Here is a 17,742-nt window from a genome sequence, read left to right on the forward strand (position 1 = left end):
TGGTTTTTTTTTTGTTTTTTTATTATTTTTTTTTGCTTTTTTTTTTTTGGTGTGGTTTTTGTTGTTTTGTTGTTGTTTTTTTTTTTTGTGTTGTTGTTTTTTGTTTTTGTTTTGGGGGGTAGGGGGTTGCCTTTATCGTTTCTGGTCTTGCATCCTGTACCTGATTTTCCTGTGCCACAATCTGAATATCAACAAGTATAAAATAATTCAATTGTAATCACAAACTGAATGCCATTTTGATGTGTAACAATTTGATAGATGTAACGGTCGTCATTGATGTCAAACGGAGATAAGAGACAGACGGAAAGTGTACAACATGAAATTAGGGGGGGGGGGGGGGGAAGAAGGAGGAGGAGAAAAGGAGAGAGAGGTCTTGATGAAGATGATGATGATGATGATGATGATGATGATGATGATGATGATGATGATGATGATGATGATGATGATGATGATGATGATGATGATGATGATGATGATGATGATGATGATGATGATGACAAAAAGTAATCAAAAAAATAAAAAAAAACACACACACACACAAAAACGCGAAATATTTTGAGCGTCTCTTTAGGAACAACAATACAAAGGCGAAACACGCGACTAACGTTAAATAGGAGCTTTTCATTTAATTTTCCATTATCTGTTTATGAGGATGGCGCTGCCGACTCTTGTCTGGGTCACATTAGGTTTAAAAAGCTTTTTTTTTTCTAATGTAAAATGGTGCTTAGATCAAGTGGAAAAAATAACAAATCAATAACAAAATAAAAACAAACAGAAAAAAACTACAACCAAAAAAAAAACAGAAGTACCGTAGGTACTTTTCAAAGAACAAAGAGTTCTCAAACAAAAAGGAAGCACTCGTCTGACTCTTAGGCGGAATTTTAAAAGTATTTATCCATAATCAAGTTTGTTTTTTTTAATACGTACTTATATTTACAATCAAAGTACTTTATCAAGTACTTTTGATGTAGGTCATACAGATCTTTCAAAACCAAATAAAAAGGGAACAATTTGGAAAAACATGGCGGTTTCTGCACTTCTTCGTGAACTCAAACCATCCTCATTTGAACTGTAATGAAATAATAGATGCATTGTGAACATTACTCACAATAAACAGTGTTGTCATCATAGACGTGTAAAAGCTCATCCATATTCATAATCTTCACTCCCATTAGATTGATAATTGAAAGCAAGGCGTGTCAATTTGTTTTTTGTTTTTTTTTGTTTTTGTTTCGGTGGGGGGGGGGGGGGGGCGGTTGTGCTGCTTTTTTAAAATTTCATCTTTTTCTTATCTTCTATTTTTTTGTATTTATTTTTGTGTTTGTTTGTTTATTTTTTACGCAGTATAAATATAAAATTTGATGAGACAAAATCAAAAACACTGTTTTAGTTTAAAGTTCTGTAAAACAGAATGGAAATAGAATGGAACTTGTGTAAAAAGAAATAAAACATATAAATGTGTAATATATCAAAATAGAAAATCAACAATAAATTTTTGATTTATAAAGACAAGAAAGGAAACTGGTGTACATTAATGGTGTACATGATTTACTAATAGCAAATTATCATTTCATCAAAAATAAATGTAAACAAATGTAAAGGTGAAATTTTAAAACCCGAAAAATATCGTTAAAGAAAACAAACAAAATACAACTAGAGATAAAATGTAAAATGTCAAAAGATTCAATGGAGTACAAAAGTCGGAGGAAACTTTTTCATTTCATTATGCCAGATTTTATGCTTCATCATTTCGATCAAAACCACTAAACAAAGTTACCACGAAGTCAGTGTCATAAAATCAAAAACAAAAACAAAAAATCAAAATAAATAATATCGCTATGCCTGAAATCATACCTGGAATTCACAAACAATCAAGACATACTTTTGTTAATTTACTTTTGTTTTATTGGTTGTTTGCTTCTTTATTTGTTGTTTGTTTTGGTTTTGGTTTTTATCTTTATAACCTTTCTAACCTTTTTAAAAATCTCGGTAATGCAATCTGACAACAAAATAAAGCGTCTGGAGAAGTCCGTCAAACACACGAAATAAATGAACAACATACTTTTATTTCTTTAATTTGATTAAAATCATTTTCTTCTTTTTCAATGATACAAAATAGTTTATTATATTTTAAAAATCCAAACAATGTTTAACACCGATAAAAAAAAGATGTTACCAACAAACTACTTAAAGTTATGATAATATAAATAAAATTATGTTGAGCAAATAAACAGTGGAAACTGGTATAATATGTAATACATGGCGTTTTAGTTCACTCACAAATTCATTCTTTAGCGGGGACAACTCTGGAACTCTGCTAGAAATATTCCCTCGCCGTCTATCTGGTTTTTAAGATATGTTTTTAATTGTATTGTGTAATTGGCTGAAGAAGGGTTTTGAGCCCGAAAGGTTCCATGTTTGGTATTTTGTTCTCCTTTGAAGCTGTTATCTTCAAATGTATTTTTATTACTGGGAATTCTACGACACACAATGAATTTGGCTTTTGATACTTTTACCCCATCACTATTTACTTCTTTTTTTTTCAGAAACAAAATTATTTAAATGTCGTATTTAAAAAAAAAGCTTTGAACATTTACGTAGTGCGATATCCACCAAACGTGATCAAGGCCCTTTACAAGGTGTCCGTGGCCAACAGCAACGCTTCTCATGTAGGACGAGACGTGATGACTGTTAGGCGATATTACAATTTTTTTTTCCGACAGAGACAACGCTGTTAACGTCCAGGTACTCATTTTCGAATGTGGTTGTGCAAACATGTCATATTGTGTACAATGTGGTTTATAGAAATAGGACAAATTTTCTTGATAAACTTCAAAGTAAAAAAACAAAACGATTTAAATAATGAAGCCAGTACAAAAGTAAAAGATAATCACCCGTCATTTTACTATTCAATAATATTATAATGTATAGAAGTATTCCCACCTCCCAATACCCCCCCCCCCCCCCCTTCCTTTTCCAACCCCCACCCCAACCCTTATTTCATCCCTTCTTCAACCCATATTATACAAGTCTATTTATAGATTCCCAAATCCAGCGTTCATTGCATTGAGTGCTCATTATTTGAATGAATGATTTCCCTCTGCTCATACACGCATGCGCATACACATATACGCTCATGTGTGTGCGAGTGTATGTGTGTCTGTGAGAGAGAGAGAGAGAGAGAGAGAGAGAGAGAGAGAGAGAGAGAGAGAGAGAAGAGGACAAATTTCGTATTCACATTATTTACAAAACGTGTGCATTGTAGAAGTGAGAAATTAAATATCCATCTTGATCACAAGATTATGTATTTTCTTTCTTTCAAATATCATAGCGGCCACTCAGATCAACAACAACAAAAATCCAAAAGAAAACCATAACAACCATAAACAACAACAAAAAGAAAATTTTAAAAATCAAATTGAGTAGATTGTTTATCTTTCCAATAGTATAGCGGCCACCCGAATTAACAACAATGACAGCACCACCCCAAACACAAAACCACAAATCTCTTAAATAACAATTTGTTTAATTTTTAGGGGTTTTACGGCACTTGCAACAGTATTCGGTCATTTCAGCCGCGATAAAAAGGGAAATTTGTAGATCTGAAGTTAAAAGCACCGTAAGAAAAGTAAGACTAAGTGGAATGTATCAATAAATGGAATAGAAAATTCCACGAGCAATCCACAGACATGTCTGCCTATTTTTAACATTAACCAGTAAATTGCAGTACTCTGCAAAGACACGAATTTAAAAATTTGGCCAGAAAACCCGTCCTTCAAGCATCGATCGATTTTTGAAGGACGAGTTTTCTGGCCAAATTTTTTAATACGTGTCTTCCAGACACAGTAATTAACTGGTTAGCAAAAGGTCGAAAATGGAGAGGCTTCGTATGGGAACAATACAGACAATGGACGTTTCGGGTACAAACCCTTCGTCAGCCCTGTAATACACAAATTAACGTGGAAAACTGATAAAATTAAAATGCAAAATAACTTGTTTTATTTTATTTGTTTTCCACGTTAATTTGATTATTGTTGTGCTGACGAAGGTTTTAGCCCGAAACGCCCGTTGTCTGTATTGTTCCCATACGAAGCCTATTCATTTTCACTCTTTCGTTAGTATTTTCACGATCACAGGCTTCAGGCAGCCCTACCGTTCTATAACAAAAGGTCCCGTCCAGGCACAAGAAAAAGATCCCGAAATGAAGGATACACTCGAATGTTTAAAAAGTACAATATATTCAAAACAAATAATTATAACAGGGCATTAGAGAGATAATTTACTAGGTAAAAAAAAAATCTAATTTTCCTTCCTTTAAATTAAACAAAAATATATTATACATTTGAGTGTCTGCCTGCCAGCTATGGTCAGAAGACCCCCACCCAGTGAAACAGCAATGTAAAAAAAAAAAATACATTTTTTTTAAATATTCAAAAGAAAAAGAAATGATGAATTAAAAAAAAAATATTTCCAAGTGAGAAACAAACTGTTCATAAAATAATAAGCACACTAGTGGATTAAGACTCCAACATATTATATGTAATTGAAAACGCCGAGGAGTACTCGAGTATTTTTTTAAGTCGTCAAAGAATAGGGCACAAATTTTATTAAAAATTAAAAAACAACATATATATATAAAACAGTGGGGGGATTTATGAATTATTAGATCTCAGAGATCGGAGTATTGTGGAAGTGCAAAGGGTGAGCGTCAAAACTTAAAAAGAACATCTTTTAATTACAGTGAATGACATAATCGGTCGGATGGTGAAAAGGTTTGAACTGAGATATGGCCAAGATTAGTTAGAAGGTCAATTTTTTATCAAAAATTAGTTCTTGTCATAAATGATTAAATCAAACCCTTTTGTACATTTTCGGGAAATATCAAAGCTTAATTTCACTTCTAAATAATATTTTTTACAGCTAGTCAAGTTGAAAAAGTATGAAATTTGAGAAAAGTTGCTGGATACCTTTCCCATAACTTCATGAAAAATCACCCGACTTGCTTCAAATACAGATTAAAATGCTCTGAGCATATTCTTTCATAAAATGTTTTTTAAAAATGAAAATCCAGAATTTTTCTGCTTCAGACTGATCATATCCTGCACTGGCAATAGGGAGTAAGGCAACACGACATAATGTAGACCAGTTTTTTACCTAATAGTGACGGGATTTCTGGTACATCAAAATAATCGAATATCATATTGTGCATAGATGTGCATATGATTTAGACGCCTTAGCTTGCGTCTTATCTTAAAGGTGGCAATGTCGTGGTTAGCGACCACGAAATAAGTACTGAAGACGTTTGTTGCATCAGAATTATTTGCATCTTTCTTTTCAACGCCAAAGTCTGACCAAAAAGTAATAAACAATCAACAATCTGGGTTATTTTTTTTCAGCAATGTTTTTGTTTTCCTTGTTTTCATTGTTTGTACTTTGTTTGTGGCTGAAGAAGGGTTTTGACCCCGAAACGTTCCGTGTTTGGTATTTTGTTCTTTTTTAAAGCTGTGACATATTCACAATTTGTTTATTACTTTTTTTTTCAGCCCACAGCTTCTAGGAGCTTAGTATCCCATCAAAATCTTACCAGTCAATTTTTGAGATTTCCGTTACAGACTTGCAAATACGTGGACGTCGATTATTTATCAATTTTGATCCGATATTCATCTTTAAGCTTTGAAAAATTGGCGTAACCAGGAGTAATCATCGAAGCAATTATGCATGTAAAAATTAGCCTTCAATCATTTTTAGAAATAATTATTATCATTATTTCTTTAACACTTTTACATTTTATCATCTCTAACAGTAATGTCAATTTTTCATAATATCAAATTATGTAATGCATATCTCTTTCCATGTATCAGCAGATTTCAGATCTAACCTTTTGCACACGACATTTATTTAATTATTATCTAAACATCGTTATGGTTTGGGATTTCCTTTTCTGTGTCGTGATCAGACGAAACCTTTTGCACACGGCACCCTGGGATGAGGACGATGAACATGATCACACCGCTGGCGGCAAAGAACAGACCCGACAAATAAAAGGCAGCGTTGTAACTTTTTGTCTCATCAGAGATCCAACCTGAGATCAAAGAGAAAGATCAAAATGATTACAAAATTGAAATTATCCGAAATAATATAATCAACACAAGGCGCGATTGTTAACCATTTAACTGCCGTACACTAGAAAAAACGTGTATCTAAAAATGTGGCCAGAAAACTCGTCCTTCATAATAATATATCGATTAATTTTAAATGACCCTCATCTTGACAACAAAAAATACTCTAAAACCTGGGACTTTACACTGTGCGATGAGTGTTTTGGCCAAAAATTTAAATACATGGGTTTGTTTGTTTTTGTTTTTTCCAGAGTACGGCAGTTCACTGGTTAGAACGCTTTTCAAATGAAGCACCACGCGCAGTGCACATCGAGAACATATTATTAATTTCTTTTAAATTGTTATATATTCGCCACTGCTATCCCCCACACCCCCCTCTTTCAACTCAAGCGCTCGGATACTCATCATGATCATGATCATCATCATCATCGTCGTCGTCGTCATCATCATCATCATCATCATCATCATCATCATCATCATCATCATCATCATCATCATCATCATCATCATCATCATCATCATCATCATCATCATCATCATCATCATCATCATCATCATCATCATCATCATCATCATCATCATCATCATCATCATCATCATCATCATCATCATCATCATCATCATCACTCATCATCATCTCACCATCATCATCATCCTCTTCATCACATTTCACATCATCATATCATCATATCACTACATAACATCACTGCCACCATCTATATCTCGGCCATTTACGATATTACGATAAATCCTACATTAAATCCATCCAGAAATATAAAAAGAGGGTTTTAAGAAGAATTAAAAAAAAAATTTAATAAACACTTTTCTGATAATGCAAGGTGCATTTCTTTGTAGTGTATTAATATAACAATATATATCTTGAACCTACCTGCAAAGGGCGGCCCTAGGACATTTGCTATGCCTTGCATCAGCATCAACAACCCGTAAGCGTTTGTCAGATGCTCAACGCCGAGGTAGTTCACAAGCAGCACAGGCACGAACGGGTAATTGACACTGACAAAGAACCCGAAAATGGCGTTGATGAGAGCCATGCTCCAATATGCCTTCATCAGGGGTACCAGACACACAAAGACCCCGGACAAGATCATGGCGATGGCGTAGATAGAGATAAGATCACATTTCATGTCTCCGATCACCCCGAAAAATAGCTGACCAATGGCATTGAGGATACCAATAATGGATAAGAGGAAAGACGCCATCTCCGTGCTGATTCCTTGAGCAACTGAGTGATCTGAGGCAAACATGTATGGGATGTCGCTCCAGAAGTAAAACACAAAGTTTGACACCGTAAACACGGTGAAAAAGACATTTCGGAATAAGCTGAAATCGATCATACTGAGAATGATTTCAGAAGCTTCAGATTTTAAGGTTTTGACGAAGCGGCGGAACCAACCTTTGGGTTCGACTTCTAAGCTACTGGCTTCCAGTTCTGGACAACTGGTACCGAGAAGACACGGGCGGTTGTCTGGAATTGGCCGATCCAAATGACGCCGGTAGAAAATGTCTGTTCTGTATAAGAGAAGCTGCATGCCCATAGCGGTGTGTTTTCCCAAGTACATCCCGGGCACCAACCTCGAGAGAGACTGAGACTTGAATGCGTTACTGATGTTGAGGAAGCTGGTCGATTTTCGTACATCTTCCGTCAAAGGCAACAGCTTTGTATCGCTAGATATTTTTGTGTTCTTCGCTTTATGTACAACAATTTGTGGTTGGATGCCGTCCAGCACGTTTTTATTGATTGCCTTGGTGCTTTGGTGGATGTCCTCTGATAACGTGTTAGAACTCGACACGAGTTGGGCAAGGTCACTTGAAATTGTGACCGTTTTGTCTTTTCCCAAGTCCATAGTGTTTTCGTCTTTTCTATCGTCCCTATTGGATCTTAAATACGCATTCTTCATGTACCGCATATAAGTCAAGTGAGGGTTTTTACTGTTTTTCAACGCCTCGCGTAATATATCCGACGACGGCTCAATCTGCTTCTTTTCAGAAATGAATGTGGGCAAAGAGAGCATTGACATTGTGCGACAATCTTCATCAATGGCATCACCCTCTGAACTTAATTCCGTGCTTTCGCTGGCATACCTTAACCTACCAAGCTCTAGGTCTTCCATACCATGGGGTAGCTTCTCAAACTCGGCGAGGTAATGCTGCCATCTCTCTTCCTCTGTGAATTTGAGTGGTACGAAGAGCATTCCCGCCACAACTAAATTAAGGCTGATCGCTGCCATAATCAGAAACATTCCCCCGAGACCGTATTCGCTGATGAGAAATTCCATAAAGGGTGCAAAAGTGAATGTTCCAACGCCAGTACCAAAAACCGACAGGCCTGTTGCCAAAGATCGACGTTTGTCGAAATAGAAGTGCACCACAACCGCTGACGTCACATAACACATAGAAAACCCTATTCCCACCACTATGCTGAAAGTAAAATATAGCATCCCGATGGATGTGGCAAAATGGCACAAAATTAACCCAATGAAAGACAAGATACCTCCAAATATTGTCACTTTTCTACACCCAAACCGAGTCGTCAGGGCGCTCGCAAGCGGTCCAAGGCTCATGGAGACCCCATAGAATAAGCTCCCGACCAAAGAGGTTTTGCTGCGACTTTCTCCGAACTGGACCAGGAGTTCATAGTAGATGACGCCAAAGCAATAGGCAAGACCGTCGCAGATAAGGAGGACGATGAAAGCTCCAAAAACGACCATCCATCCCCAACCCCCATCCGGAGGTGGAGGGAGCGGGGGAGAAAGGAAAGAGGAATCAGATGATGAAGACGACGACGACGATGTTGACGAAGACGATGCCGATGTATCAGATGAAAGAGCTCCTTCGCTGATTTTTCGATCTCTTCCATGCAGAAGCCATCTGTAACAGTCTTCCGGGTTATTGGTGGAAGTCCCGTGTCGTAATGCTTTTGGAGACGACCAACTGACTTCTTTGCTGAAGGAAAAGCTGAGATCATCTTCGCAAGCTGACGTGTTCTTGGGATCATCGCGATTCGAGCTGGAATTCACAGTCTTGTTGGGGGAGGGCAAAGAGGAGGTGGTAGTGGTTGGCAAGAGCTTTTGAAATTGTAGCGAAGAATCATCATCGTCGCTAGGCATGTTCCTACAGATTCCTTTTAACAAAGATAACTCAATGAAATCTCAATAGGCGATTTTTTCCCTTATCAAATTCACAAATCAAGTCGAGCAAAATTTTTGATATACTCTTTATAGAACTTACTCAAATTATATACAAACTTACAAAATAAAGAATTCACCGGATTAGTTTGTTTTTTAAGGTCTAAATGCTATTAAACACGACATCACAGTTACTTTGTCGTTTAACAAATGGGATAGCAATAAAGCAAGTTTTTGGTTTGTAACTGGGTTTCTTCATGGAATAACTAGAAGTCCAAATGGCGAATTCAAGATTGGGGTCCTTCCACCGGCAGACGATGTTGTTATCTACGGAGACAGGCTGATGAACGCGTGGATTCGACATTGGCTTGAATCTGTCAAGAATGAAAAAATATTCAGAGATGAATGCGATGGTCGGAGTAAGAGGTTAGAGGCGGTAGTGGCTCAACGGTAAGGCTTTTTTAAAAAGAAAAAGGAAACTTGAGCATTTATATAGAGCAATATCCACAAAACGTGCTCATGGCGCTTTACAAGGGGTCCCTAGCCAACAACAACACTAAGCATGTAGGACAAGACATGACATCCGTAAGACGACATTCCATTTTTTCCGACAGAGACAAAGATGTTAACGGACAGGTACTCATTTTACTCGTGAGTACGGTGAGAGAATGTTAGTAAAGAGCCTTTTCCAGTGGCTAAACTATGCCCCACTCAAAACAGGACTCGAACCCTGGACCTTCCGATCCAAAGGCAAGTGTCATACCACGAGACCACATAGCAGTTTAAAAACACAATTCGTTCTAATTCTTGACACGTGGATCAACTCAGTCTGTTTTGTTTTGTTTTTTTTTGTTTTGTTTTTTTGTTGTTTTTTTTTTTTTGTTTTTTTGGCCAATTTTTAAATACTTGTACGGGAGATAACAAGTTAACAAGGAAAGAATGTAATGCAGCTTTACTTGTCAAATTCTTACACGTGACAGTTCCAATTCAGCATAGTCATTCCAATTACCAACCTTGTCGAACAAGTTTAACACAGACAATTCATATTTAATGACATCGTTGATGTGTTTGTTTTTGTTTTGTTTTTGTTCTTTTGTTTTTTGTTTCTTTCTTCTTCTTTTTTTTTATTTTTTTTTTATTTTTGGTCGTTTTGCTGTTTTCGTTTGTTTTATGGGGTTTTTTCTTTTCTTTTTTTTTTTTTTTTTGGGGGGGGGGGGGGGGTGAGGGGTTGGTTTTGTTTGTTTTTTTTGTTTTTTTTTTTTTGGGGGGGGGTGATTTCTTTGGGTTTTTTGTTGTTTTTTTTTTTTTAATGGGGTTTTTTAAAGAGTATCTCAAAGTACAGGCCCCTTTAGAATATAACAGGAAAGAGAGAACGGATATATAATGTTGTGAAGAGAACTGATCACGGAAAGGGTAATGCATTCAGGTAACAATATCTATATATCTAATTTATATATTATATGTATCAATGATCAAAAGTAAAGTTTTATATTTTTGTACCTTGCTGCCTGTTTTCCATACACAAAATAATATCCAAACGTGTTATATATCAACTGCAATGGAGATGGGAGAGGATTCGTAAACACAAAAGAGTTCATTCATTGTTTACCAAGACGCCATTGCTTTACAATAAATAACTCATAAAAACTGAAAATCGCAACGAAGCAGCGATGAAATGTTTTTGTAATTAATATTATGATGGTGCTCCCCTTCAGCATCTAACAAGTGCATCATATCGGTGTTGTATAATAAATGTTGACAATTTTGTAAGCTATGGTGTCCTAACTTCAGTTACAGTAGCAAAAAATCTCTCTTGTCTCTTGGAATTGAGTCTTTAGCAAGAGTAGAGTCTTTTTCGTGAGAGACCATATCCACTGTTTTTGGTGGTTTTTTTTTTTTTTTTTTTTTTTTTGGGGGGGGGGGTTGTTTAGTTTTATTTTGTTTGTTTTTTTTTGTTGGGGTTTTTTTGCGCGGGGGGGGGGGGGTAATTTGTTTGTTGGTGTTTTGTTTTGTTTTGTTTGTTGTTTTTTTTGTTTGTTTTTTGTTGTTGTTTGTTTGTTTGTTTGGAGGGGGGGTGTCTTTACTTTTTTTTACACTTAGAATTGTTGTTAAGTCTTCTTTCTCTTATTACTAAATGAGATAATAATTTGAAAAAGAAATGAAATAATTCAAACTAACAGAACGATTTGTCATTCTAAAAGGAAAAGAGGTTTCCGGCTGGCATGTCAGTTCCAGTGGAATATACCTTCAATAAACAACAGTTTTCTGTTTGCAATGGGATTCAACACGAAGGGCCGGTGGTTTAACACTTGGATTCATTCCGTGTATAGTAACTAGTTAACTGGCCTACCCCGGAAAAACATGTATTTAAAAAATTTGGCCAGAAAACTCATCCTTCAAATTAGATGCCCATCGATTATTGACCCTCATCTTGGCAAAAACTCTCAAAGCTGGTACTTCGCGGAGTAACAGGTTGAGAGGTTTTGTTTTGTTTTTTTGTTTGCTTTTTTTCCAAGATGAGGGTCATCTAAATCGATCGATATTTGAAGGGTGAGTTTTCTGGCCAAATTTTTTAATACATGTCTTTCCACAGTATGGCAATTAACTTAACTGGTTATAGGGCAAGTCAACCAGTTATGACGATTGGCTCAATGAAATTTTTTATGAGGGTATAATAAATGAAGGCGGCGAGGGGCATTGGGGGTCAATAATAGCTGAAAGGAGATTAAGAGGGGTCAGGGAAGGGCAAATGTTCTGGGCTAATGGTCAGAAGATTTCTGATTTGGTATATATATATATATTAGTGCATGGGCCAGTGGGCGAAACCCTCCCCCCCCTGGGGGAGTTTTCGCCACATGGTTTTTCTGAAACAGCAATATATCTTGAGTATTAATCCGGGTGTTACCGTTTTTTCAAGTGTCATTTACGAGAGTTACGGCCCTTGAAAGGTCATTAGGTGCAATTTTTTGTGAAATCTTTTTTGTGCATAAAATGGTTGTTTATCATCTTAAAATGGTTTCACATACAATCAATAATGGAATTTTATTGTAATTTCTCATTTTTTGCCTCATATCATAAAATATTTTACAAAGCCATATAGCGTTTTTAAATCTTTGATAGCCATTTTCTCTATAATTTGAAAAAAAAATATATTACAGTGTACTTGTTTCCTTTCAGGATGAATAAACAAGAGGGATTTTGCACTAGCACAATTCAGGCATGCTTCAGGGACATATAACACAAATTAATCCGGGTGTTACAGTTTTTTCAAGTATCATTTACAGGAGTTATGGCCCTTGAAAGGTCATCGGGTGCAATTTTTCGTGAACTCATTTTTGTGCATAAAATGATTGTTTATCACCCTAAAATTGCTTCAAATGCAATAAATGGTGGAATTTTATTGTCATTTCTCATTTTTTGCCTCATATCATAAAATATTTTACAAAGCTATATAGGGTTTTTAAATCTTTGATAGCCATTTTCTCTATAATATGAAAAAAAATATATATTACAGTGTATTTGCTTCCTTTCAGTGATAAATAAACAAGAGGAATTTTGTACTAGCACAATTCAGGCATGATTAATGGGCATATAACACATATTTCTGAAAGTGTATCCTTTGGTGTAAGCGTAATTTTGTGATTTTTAGACTTAACCCTATTTCACACCAACAAAATGTCACGACTGGAAAAACAAAGAAAAGGTCAGCAACTTTCAAACCCATCCAAATTCAGCCTTGCTTTGCAACTGGAAGAGCAGAACCTTCTCTGACTGTTTCCACAACAACAGTAGAAAACAATCAAGACAGCTGCACCAAGATAATTTTCTGTGGGTGTTCTGTAGGATGAAGTTGAATTCAGACGGAGAACGTTTCCCTGGCTGGAAAGGTTGGCTTCCATCAACAACTCCAAACCCCCAAAATGAAAATGAAACCAACATGCCTTCAATTGTTGAATATATGCCTGTCATCAATGCTCCCATAACTGAAGCAGCTACAGTACAGAAGGTGCTACAACTATCTTTGGAGGCAACACAAGAGCTTGGTCAGCCATATACATTTGTAACATTTGACCTTGCTGTAGCAAAGAAAGCTTACGATATTGTCTGGCAAAACCCACAGCTTTACAAAACAGTCATTATTCACCTGGGTGTCTTTCACACCATAATGTCATATCTTGGTGCCCTGGGAAAGCTCCAAAGAGGATCTGGTTTTGAAGAAATTGTGACTGAAGCTGGGCTATGTGCACATGGTTCTATGGATAGGGTTATGAGTGGAAAGAACTACAACAGGGCTATACGAGTGCATGTGTCTGTTTTGGAGGCTCTAGAGAGGCTTCTGCTTGCAAAATTTGAGCAGGACACAGATTCAAAACTCAGTAAAGACCTCATGTCTTACATAAAGGAATTTACCGAAGGAATTTCAAGCCATACAGCTAATAAAATTCTCCAGTCAACTGTGTATGCTGAGTTATTTTCCCAGTATGAAGCCTTCAAAGAGAGTTTCCGCTCAGGAAAGTACGGAAAAACTGCACAATACTGGATCCAATACATGGACAGAGTTTGGCTTCTCCTCCAGTTTCTGCGAGCTACAAAGACAAACAACTTTCTTCTTCATATATCTTGTTTAAAAGAACTTTGCCCACTGCTTTTTACCATGAATCACCACAATTATGCCAAGTATCTCAGTGTATATTTTGTGTCACTAGCCAACCTGATTCATTCCACCCAGGGGCAGAAGAAATGTTACACGATAATGGATTTAGTGTCTCCAGATCAAGGACGCCTGCTGGAAGAATAGCAGTTGATATGACCATTGAACAAACAATAAACAAACATGCAAAGACAAAAGGAGGTATTGTTGGGTTCAGCAAGAGTCTTCCAAGCTATTACCGTTGGAGTGTAACAAGACACAATCGAGCAGAATATGTATCAGCAACCCAAAGAATGATCAGCAACAACTACTGTATGGATATAGACACCCACAAAGAATTGAGCCTTGCAGAAAAAAGACAAAGTGAAAAGCGAGTGCAAAAGATCATCCAGGCATTTTCAGTATTTATCAATCCCTTTGAAGTTGAAGATGGTCTGGTCAGTCTAGCTTCAGGAATGAAAGTGCAAGAGGATGTTGCTGATGACCTGCTAGCCGTGGAAAAAAACAGGAAAAAGATTGTTTGAAAGTTTTGTTGAAAACAGACTGAAGGAAAAGACTGTAGAATTTCACAAGCCATTAGATAGGAACAAGACCAAGACATTTGCATCATTGAGGAAAGTGGTAACAGTGAAAAAAGACATGAACGTGGTCAAAATCAAGGCACAAAGAAATTTATTTGGCCAGCTTCTTGTTTTGTCCCAAGAGCACAGTGTTGATCTTCAAAAAGTTCTTCAATATCCTCTAACACCTACTCCATGGTCGCTGGCTTCATCAGATGGTTTACCTCTGAAGACCAACAAAGCAACTCTGTTGCACAAGCTCACGCCTGACAATTCATTAAGGTTCGAGGATTATGCAAAAAAACAAACACCGTTTACATTGTTGATGGCAATGCACTGTTACAAACTCTGTCAGCAATCCCAAATACATTTGGTGAAGTAGCCAAACTTACATTTTCCTCCTTACCACAAGCAGCTTGTGTACACTTTGTGACTGATACTTACATAGAAGATTCAATCAAAGGTTGTGAGAGATTGAGGAGATGATCTTCTGAAGATAATGCATACTTGTTAAGAGGATCTGAAACAACAGTGCCCAGACGTTGGAAATCATTTCTCAGCTGCGTTGATAACAAAAGATCCCTTATCAGGTTTCTCCTCAAGGAATGGGAAAGTAACGAATATGCAAAGAAACTGAGAAACAGGGAAATCTTCTTTGTCTGTGAAGAGAGATGCACCTTACTTTACAGTGACACGGATGAATTTACCACAGCTGTACCTTGTCTAGATATCTACTCATCACAGGAAGAGGCAGACACACGAATTATACTGCACTGTCAATATGCTTCCCGCCAACCAAACTGTGAAACAATTGTTGTCAGATCACCAGACACGGATGTCTTCTTACTTCTCCTTTCATTCTCAGAGACAATTGGAAAGACCCTGATTTTTGATACTGGCTGTGGCAACAACAGGCGACAAATCAATGTCTCTCAGATAGCAAAGACTTTGTCTAAACAGATGTGTGATGCATTACTTGGTGTCCAGTCATTCACAGGCTGTGACACAACAAGTTGCTTTGCTGGGCAAGGAAAGCTGAAAGCTCTAAAATTTCTTCAAAAGGAGGAAGATCTTAGAATTCTGTTCTCCAGATTTGGAACATCAGCAGCTGTTTCGAGTAATGACTGTCTCATGTTAAAGTCATTTCTGTGCAAGCTGTATGGCAAAACCTCATGCACAAGTGTCAACAAAGTGAGGTATGACATAGTTAGCCAGCGTTTCATAGGAAAGAAAGGTACCATCTCATGCAGTGGTGGAATTGATCTGTGTCAGATGCCTCCTTGTAGTCAAGTATTGTCACTGCACATATCAAGAGCCAACTTTCAAACTCTCATTTGGAGGAATGCAGTGTGCCAGAATCCTAGCATTCCAAAACCAGAGGATAACGGTTGGCAGAGAAATTCTGCAAATGAATTGGAAGTACAGTGGTTCAAAGATGCTTTCATTCCAGATGAGTTGCAGGAAATTGTGTATGAAGAAAGCTGCACCAGTACTGACGAAGATACATATGCCGAGGATGGTAGTGATAGCTTTGACAGTGATTTCCTTGACGACACTTCAGAGGACGAAGAGGATTTTGCTACTGATGATGAGGATATGTAATAAATTGGTGAGCAGTGCAAACTGTTAAGGAGTAAAGCATGTTTGCAAAACACATAAGGATATTGTTTTTATGTACTTACTGCATCTTGAATCAAGAATCCCTTTTGAGTATCAATTATTCTTCATAATATAACAATGCGATTTCGTTCAAAAGTCTTCGGTAATGATGCTTCACTTGGGTTGTGAACAAATTAGTCTTTTTTCATGATATATCTATTGTTTTTACCACACCTTCAACTTACTTTTAAATGTGACAACTGGACATCAATACCATGTTTAAAAAGAATGAAAATTATGATGAATTTGGCATCCCACAAAGTGGAGAAAATTTTAAGGGTTGCGTACACTTTTAGTTTTTCCTGTGACGGAGAAATATGAAGGTTGTTGTTGAGGCTTGGGCCATAGCTTTCTTCAGTGCTACATTTTTAATGTACATGCTGTTTTTGGCCATATTTAAAATAATTTTTGTGTAAAACACTGAAATAGCCCATAAGTTTAGATATGACACTTCATGAGAATACTGACAAATTGTTTCAACTTTCTGTGAATCTATATAATATTTACAAATTGAAAGCTTGTGCACATAGTTTGATAGTATATTCAATTTCCTTCAGTTTGATACCCAATATGCATATCTTTGAATTAATATTGTAGTCTCCAGAGCCTTTGAAAGAAATGTTGTCTCTTTTTTGCAAGGGGACACAACTCACTTTTTTCAAAGGGCCATAACTCTCTTAAATGACACTTATTTTTACGGTAACAGTGGAATTTGTATGGCCAATAAGTTCTATTATTTGAAAAACATAGTGGCATAAACTCCCAAAGGGGGGGAAGGGGGGGTCCCAGTGGCCTAAGCACTATATATATATATATATATATATATATATATATATATATATATATATATATATATATATATATATATAAAACATTGGTCTGAGCAGCTCGTGAAATCCCCATTGACACAGCTATTACATTAGGAAGCAAAACGGTGAGATTTTATAATACGACAATATCTCCTAATGTGCTCAAGGTGTCTTACAAGGGGTTCAAACCTTCAGAAGTGTAGAAAGCGACGTGCACTCTGTACGTCTATTATAATTTCTCGTCCACAATGCAGCAACTGGCCAGGTACTCGTTTTACATCTAAGTATGGTGAGAAAATACAAGAAGAGAGACTTTCCCCAAGTATTTCCAAGATCTGTGCCGCCCGCAAGAAGAATCGAACTCGTGGTCTCTAGTTCACAAGTGGACTGTCTTACAAATAGAACACAAATCCAATGACTTAAACTGAATTCAAACAGTGACCTTTCCATCAATGGAACCAATTGGTCGTACTTTTGTTTCTTTGTTTCTTTGTTTCTTATACTTATACCTATCCTTCACAAGTATACAAAATTAAATAACCGTAGCCATAATCATAACCGTTTAATTTCTTCCGCAAGACCCAATGACTATGTCACTGTAATTGTACTTATCCTATTGGTTCGTTTCACCCATGACTGATTCGATTTGGCACAGCTGGGGGTCATATTCACTTCACGAATAGTCATTGTGTTTAAATAGTCCACAAGTTTAAGAGTATTTCCTGCTACTGCTAGGGAGCTCTCTTTCATTTGCAAAACCGTAACATGAACTAATACTAGTTTTTTTCCTAGCCATAA

At 36.7% G+C, this 17,742-nt stretch overlaps 1 protein-coding gene across 3 annotated transcripts in view; it reads right to left on the reverse strand.

Annotated features, from left to right (window-relative positions):
* LOC144972356 (monocarboxylate transporter 9-like) overlaps positions 1 to 17,742 on the reverse strand; it is a 94,859-nt gene continuing 77,117 nt past the window's right edge. For all 3 annotated transcript variants that reach the window (XM_078913467.1, XM_078913466.1, XM_078913468.1), the window contains exons 2-3: positions 7,009 to 9,639; positions 1 to 6,082 (exon numbers count right to left, since the gene is read on the reverse strand). In XM_078913467.1, the coding sequence (XP_078769593.1) occupies positions 5,910 to 6,082; positions 7,009 to 9,247 (2,412 nt within the window). In that variant the 5' untranslated portion in view covers positions 9,248 to 9,639 and the 3' untranslated portion in view covers positions 1 to 5,909. The remainder of the gene's footprint in view (positions 6,083 to 7,008; positions 9,640 to 17,742) is intronic.

Source organism: Berghia stephanieae, chromosome 5 (assembly GCF_034508935.2).
Source record: "Berghia stephanieae isolate SIO BIC M18660-M18661 chromosome 5, UCSD_Bste_1.3, whole genome shotgun sequence".
Classification (NCBI taxonomy): Eukaryota; Metazoa; Mollusca; class Gastropoda; order Nudibranchia; family Aeolidiidae; genus Berghia; species Berghia stephanieae.